Below are 7257 nucleotides of genomic sequence, written 5' to 3'. Positions count from 1 at the left end.
ATATATCTTTATTATGGAATAAAATCAGAGTTTGGGAAAAAAAAAATTGTTTAAAATTTTACTGTGTCAATTAACAGTGTAAAATGTCATACCTCTGTCTTTCTGTTTGATTTCTAGGGCCTGGGTTCCAATAAATAATTGCTACCTCATGTCTAAAGAAATTCCTTTTTCTGTGAAAAAGACAAAAAGCATCTTCAATAGTGCAATGCAAGAAATGGAGGTTTATGTTGATAACATTCGTAGGAAGTTTGGAGTATTTAATTACGCACCTTTCCGGACACCGTATACTCCCAATAATCAATACCAAATGTTACTAGATCCTACAAACCCAACTGCCGGAACTGCCAAGACAGACAAGCAAGAGAAAATCAAACTGAACTTTGATATGACAGCATCACCGAAGATTCTCATGAGCAAGCCTATGCTGAGCAGTAGCACAGGTCGTAGGATTTCGCTGACAGACATGCCGCGGTCACCAATGAGCACAAACTCATCAGTCCACACCGGATCTGACGTTGAGCAGGATGCAGAGAAAAAGGCAACTTCCAGCCATTTTAGTGCAAGTGAAGAATCCATGGATTTTATTGAGAAAAATACAGGTAAAAAGGGGCTGTAAGACTACTTCTGCATATGGTTAATTCACTAGTTAGAATTGTTGTGATTAGGAGACATTTCATTTAAAATTGGATAGCTCTTCTTCAATGCTTCGCCTTTATTTATTTGCTTTTCATAAGACTTAAAATTTATTAGATATAAACTTTTGCCAGTCCTGCCTAGTTAGGTGGAGGTGGTGTCTTTTTCACCTTCTGTGGAACGGCACTGGTAATGCACACGTTTCTTAATCATGTGAATTAGTGGTGGGCACATTTGAAAGAGAGTCAGAAGCAGCAGAAGTGACTTTGAGATTTAGTTAAATTTTGTTTATCAGATCAGTTTTGCAGCTGGAGAAATCAGTGCTAAATAACCACCCTCCCCTCTGCCACCACATCTGTTTCAAGAAGCTTAATGTAAAAAACAAAACAAAAAAACAACCAACAAGAGTCGTATGTTACACTTATTCCTTTGTTCTGCAGTGTTTGTGCAGCCCAATAGTTTCCCCAGAACAAGGAGGCAGGCATGTATGCCAAGTGGTCAGTAGATGTGATGGCCATTTGGGAATCTTACTCCTCTTAAAAGCTGAGCTGTGAAACCACCTTTGGCTCCAAATTATCTCATGGCAGGATTCTACACATCTTGGGGAAATTGTGATAAAGTAGCTGTATCAGTTTTAAGTGCATGAGAACACAAGGGTATTTCAGTAGAGAATAACATGTCAGAAGGAATAATTCATTTTATACATCAATTATCAAGCGTGTGTATGTGTGCAGTTTTCCTGCACAAGGTGTAGCTTACAGGTACTGTTGTCTGTCTTAAAATACAGAGCTCTTATGATTTTATTATTTCTTTATAGTAGTAGAGATTGTTACCAAAATCATGTTAAAGCTGTACTGTTAGAGAAAGGTAATAGGTGATGACAAATATTATCCTATTATTTTGCATTCCTGACCATCATAGCAATTCTGGGGAATTTTCACTTTCTTCACACCTTGCTGATCCTGTCTTAGTGCATAGAAATGCTGGGTTTGACTTAGCAGGCAGTTGGAATTGATGGAGGTCCCTTCCAACTCATCTGCTCCTCATGCAGGCTGGATGTGGCTCCGGGCAGCCTGGTCTGGTGGTTGGCGACCCTGCACATAGCAGGGGGTTGAAACTGGATGATCATTGTAGTCCTTTTCAACCCAGGCCATTCTGTGATTCAATGATTCTCTATTTTTTATATTCTAAACTCATATGTTCCAATTTCCCACCTGGCATTTCTACCTGTATATTGTCACAAATGCTAATTTTTTTTTTCCAATTTAGCTGTCCTGTTAATGGAATGTGTGATGTGATTAAAATGGGGATGAAATTACTTTGTTTACTGTAAAAGAAAATTCCAGGTAGGATGGCTGCACTGTCTTTAGACAGGAATGCTTTTATTCAGGTGAAATGGATGGTTCTCTTGTGCATTTGGAATGATATGAAGGAAATAACTTGGAAATAACTTCAATCTTGTCCTGGGATGTAGCAAATGAATTGTAGCTGTCAGATGTGTTCAGCTGTGACTTCAGGGTGACTTGTCAGAACATTGAAGAGGAGTTTAACACACAGTGCTTGTTGTCAGAAATTGGAGGTTTTCTTCAGGTTATGGCCTACAAAAGCTTCCTTTTGTAGACTGACTGGGAGTTTCCTGAAGTTCATGTTTGAAACATGACTTTGTGGATGTTTTGAAGGATTAGAGCACAGACTTTTGCTTAAACTGTGTAAAATTAGAATATCCTATTGCCTTACCTGAGGGATTTTGTCACTGATCTCCAGCTGCACTGACTGAACTCAATATGATTTCTTTTAATTCTCTATTGACGTCTCTAAAAATGGCTAGACGTTTTTGTTAATGTTTACCTGCGTGCATGCAATAAAATAATAGCAATTCAGAGTCTAGAGTTGGTTTACATTTAAAATAACCAAATCTCGAAAGCTGGAATCTTGAAAGCAGAGAGGTTTTGAGGGTAAGCATGCATTTGGTGTAATGAAATAAATCATGGTAGTGTGATTTTTCCTTACAATATCTTCTTTTATTAAACTAAAATCTAAGGGGTATTTGAAAGTTAACAGTGGAGGTATGGAATAATATTTAAATGATTAAACAAAAACCTTTTCTCTGCTTTTCTAAATTGAAAAGCTGTTTTGGCCCAGCAAATATGGCTTTACTGTGATTATTTTTTAAATCTGTCCTTATTAATTTTGTACTTTTTTCAGCTTCTCCTGCACCAACAAGAACAGGTCAAGCAGGGAGCTTGTCAGGCAGTCCCAAACCCTTCTCTCCTCAAGCATCAACGCCAATTTCTGCTAAGCAAGAAAGAACTGCCACTCCAGGGAGCATTCTGAATCTGAATCTTGGTCAGTGTTGACTTTCAAAAGTCCAAGTATGTTATAGCTGAATAAACTATGGGGGTGCCAAAATAATGTGAACAAACTTAGTTCTAGGTAGATTTAAATGATCAAAGAACTTTAAATGTGCTTTGTGTAATTGTTGTTTCATCAAATAAGATGTTTGATGTTTTGTAAGTGGAATTGAAAGTTCCTGTTGCTTTTTCTTCTTTTTGATCAAAATAAGCAGTTAATGAATGATTTATTAGCTGAATTGTACAAATAAATGTTTCCAAACAGTAGGTAAATTTCTAAAGCTTGTAATTACATGAACTACTGATGAAGTTTTCACTTGTCTTGTGGTCTTGCAAACTTCATGTCCCTTCTTCACTGACCGTCTGTATCAAGGGAGATACTGAGATTCTGAGATTAAGAGATGAATTAGGAAAGTACTGCTTTGGTAAAGTAGTTCTGAAAGCCAAACAGGTGTAAATCTATTTCCCCAATCATGTTTTGCTTCTATGAATATTCTGATTCAGTTCTGGCTATATTTTCCATCCACTTGATGTTACATGGAGTGACAGAATTTTTCCTGGCCTTCACCAAATACTTCAGGAAGACTTGAGATCAAGTTCTGCATTCTTTTACATATGCTGTACTTTTCCTTGTTAGTCTATGCTCATGCACATAACCATGGAGTTACTTAAGTGAGTACTAAAAGGGCTCTGGGATCCTCCAATTCAGCAAGGAGGAAGGGAAAATAGTGAAAAGGAGCCATCAGTTGTTGCTGGTAACTGGCTAAAGTGAAAAGTGGAAGTGTGAACGACCAAACTACACACAGATTGCTTGGAAAAATATATATAGTACAGGACCTGTCCTTGTGAAATGGAGACAGAAAAGATAGACAACTTTAATGCAGTAAGGAGTGAAATTCTTAAGATGGATGATAAGAAACAGTAAAGACTTTAGAGATGAGAATTTGAAGATTTCTCCTCAGGGGGTTTGCCTGCCCTCTGGCTCTGTTTTCTTTCTGCAACGTTAACGAGGCGAATCAGAAACTCAGATCTTCTCAGTGAGATCCCCCTTGTGGACTAGACAGATAAATTTGGATCATGAGACTACTTCCATGTTAAGATGCAGGATGCCCTGGGGAGGTATTGTAGTGTCTCGTCTCCGTTTTTCACATTTCAGATTGTCTGCACTGTTACTCAGTAAAGTTTGTCTCACATGGACAGTGACCATTCTTCTTTTTGTAAAATGTTTTTTTAATTCCTTCTTCTAGATCGAAGCAAAGCTGAGATGGATCTGAAAGAGCTGAGTGAGTCAGTCCAACAGCAGTCCACTCCTGTGCCCCTCATTTCACCAAAACGACAGATACGTAGTAGGTTCCAGCTTAATCTTGACAAGACAATAGAGAGTTGTAAAGCACAACTTGGTGAGTATTGCAAGAATGCAGTGGAAACCTGGAGGACACATTTGAGAAAATGTTGAGTTGGAGTTTAAAAAAAAAAAAGAAACATTTTCAAATATTGAAACTTTAATTTTTTTTTTTTCATTCAAACAGCAGTAGAGGCTATTTGAGCTCTTAGAGGCAAATAGAACTGAACACATCTAACTTAAACTACAGCAAAACCTGACATTTCTGATTTTTGCCAAAAAGCTTTCGTCTTTTGATCTGGTTTTGCAGCATTCTGATGTAGATGGTTTGACAGAACCATAATCTTACTATTTGTTTTGTACACTGAAAAACCGAAGATCTGTGCCTAACTTATGTTTGCTGCACAGATCTGTGCATCCAGTCACGAGGGCACTGCCTACTGTTAAAAAGCATTAACGCTCTAGCATTTAATTGAAGATTAAAAAATTACAGATTCTCCTTACAAAAGTTATGCGGTCTGAAACTGATTCTTCAAAGATTCTTCAAACATGCATAGAAGTAACTGTGGTCAGTTGAATAGTGTTACTAATTTTAAGGTGGTTTCTTGTAGTTACTAATCATTCCTGTTAATGTTTGCCAGTGTTGGCCCAACACTGAACAGAGCTATAGCTTGCAGGTAGTGAAAAAATAGTGTGAAAGGAGGGCCGTTGAGTCAAATAAAAATAAGAATTAGAATGTATGGAAGGTAATTCTCACCCCTGATACTGAGATAGGGCTGTAAGGGAGATGCTTATAGCTTAAGGATTGACAGTTAAGGTAGTGGTACTTATATATTTTGTTCTACAGAGCGCTGGGTTTGGGGTTTTGTTTTCTTTCTTTTCCCTTTGGTAATACCAGTCAGTCTGATGTTAGTATGGAATGTACTTTCCTTCCCACATTTAGGAATAAATGAAATATCTGAAGCTGTTTATACTGCAGTAGAACACAGTGACTCTGAAGATTCTGAAAAATCTGACACCAGTGACAGTGAATATAGTGATGAGGATCAGAAATCTAAAAATGATCAAGAAGATGGAGAGGATAAGGAAGGTACACGAAGTGACAAAGAATCATTAAGCTTGAAAAAAAAACCTAAGCCCCCAGCACAGAATGAAGATAAGGAGGAACTTAAAAGCACAAGTCCAGAAGTGGAGAAAACAGATGACCCAGTCAAAGAAAAGGCAATTACAGACACTGAAAAAGAATTTTCTGAAAAGGGAAAAAGTTTGCAACATCCTGCAAAAGAAAAACTGAAAGGTAAAGATGAAACAGACTCTCCAACAGTGCATCTAGGACTGGACTCTGATTCTGAGAGCGAACTTGTCATCGATCTGGGAGATGATCATTGTGGGCGTGAAGGACGGAAAAACAAGAAAGAATCAAAAGAACCTCCTCCTAAACAAGATGGTAGGATAAAATTCTTATTATTTTTTCCTTTATTGTTGCACTGTTGTTCAAGCAAGAGCTCTAAGCTCTATTCTTGCATTTAGGATGGTAAAATATATGTACTAGAACAATTTTTATGAATGATTTTTCATTCTTGATGAGTAAGTGATATTTTCAGTTCCTGCTATAATTTCTGGATTAAGATTTAAAAAGTAAATTATTTCATTGAAATTACTTTCAGCAATGTATAACTATGAATACACATTTGTTCTGTCACAAATTTAGAAATTTGGTTCTGTTTTAGCCACCAGTCAAACATAAATACAGTTCCATAGATGTCCCAAAACCACATAAACATTAGAATTTTTCAGAGATACAAATTGCGTGAGTTCAAATTAAATGCTTTAAGGAGGATGGTCAGGCATTGAAATGGGATGCCCAGGGAAGTGGTGGAGTCGTAATCCCTGGTGTGGTATTTAAGAGATGTACAGTTGTGACACCTAAGGGACTTGACTGGTGATGGAACACAGTAGGTTGGGTTGGCGGTCGGACTTGGTGATCGTGAAGATCTTCTCCAACTTAGATGAATCTATGATTCAATTCTAATTCCATTAGAATTCCTATTCTGGAAGGTGCACGAGACTCTTCAAAATTTGATGTGAAATTATGGATCAGATGAGGTGGTGAAAAGTTGACATTAAATTTTGTTTAGTTGTAGGTAAAACTCCACCTTCTTCCAGTGCAAGCACCCAGCCCCTACCAGAAACTCCAGTTCTCACCCGCTCTGCATCCCAGACTCCACCAGCTGGTGTGACTGCAACTACTAGTGCTACTTCTACTGTTAGTGCTCCGTCTGCAGCCACTGGAAGCCCTGTGAAAAAGCAGCGGCCTCTGCTGCCTAAGGAAACTGCACCTGCTGTGCAGCGAGTAGTGTGGAATTCTTCAAATAAATTTCAGACATCTTCTCAGAAATGGCACATGCAGAAGGTGCAGAGACAGCAGCAACAGCAGCAGAACCAGCAGTCTCAGTCACAGCAACCTCAATCCTCTCAAGGGACGAGATATCAGACAAGACAAGCAGTTAAAGGTATACACTTCTAACTCGATGTGCCCATGATGCCATAATCCCCCAGTAGTGATGTCAGTGCTCCCAGGCTGTCTAACCAGGAATTCTTCCATATAAACAAAATCTCAAAGTGTGGTTCTTTGATAAATGACTATGAAATACAGCAACTTACTCACCTTACCTGCTCTTTCTGGTGTGTGTTTAGAGTCATGTCTCCTATTTGAATGACAAACCATTTGTGTGTGTATCTGTAAAATATCTTCGCCATTCTTAGCCATCAGTTTTGAAAGACTAAACTGAATTATTTTCTGGTTTACATGATGAAATCCTTAATTCTGTTTCAGTTGCATGGTTACCATTGTTACCTCAACATCTACAATCTGGATCCAGTTTTATCTGCCAAGAAGCTGATTTGTACAGGCTTTTTTTTTTCCCCCCC

The 7257-nt window shown here is 38.1% G+C and overlaps 1 protein-coding gene across 1 annotated transcript; it reads left to right on the top strand.

The window, feature by feature from the left end:
• Positions 1-97: 97 nt before the first annotated feature.
• On the top strand, positions 98-6870 carry LOC100540769 (protein kinase C-binding protein 1). The gene is made up of 5 exons (XM_010722460.3): positions 98-599; positions 2839-2979; positions 4232-4384; positions 5270-5773; positions 6465-6870. The coding sequence occupies exons 1-5, from the start codon at positions 149-151 to the stop codon at positions 6851-6853; spliced, it is 1638 nt and encodes a 545-aa protein (XP_010720762.1). The 5' UTR covers positions 98-148; the 3' UTR covers positions 6854-6870.
• Positions 6871-7257: the final 387 nt, after the last annotated feature.

The sequence above is a fragment of the Meleagris gallopavo genome, chromosome 22 (genome assembly GCF_000146605.3).
Source record: "Meleagris gallopavo isolate NT-WF06-2002-E0010 breed Aviagen turkey brand Nicholas breeding stock chromosome 22, Turkey_5.1, whole genome shotgun sequence".
Taxonomy (NCBI): Eukaryota; Metazoa; Chordata; class Aves; order Galliformes; family Phasianidae; genus Meleagris; species Meleagris gallopavo.
The sequence above is the reverse complement of the archived record's forward strand: the minus strand, read 5'-3'. Positions and strand labels throughout refer to the sequence as shown.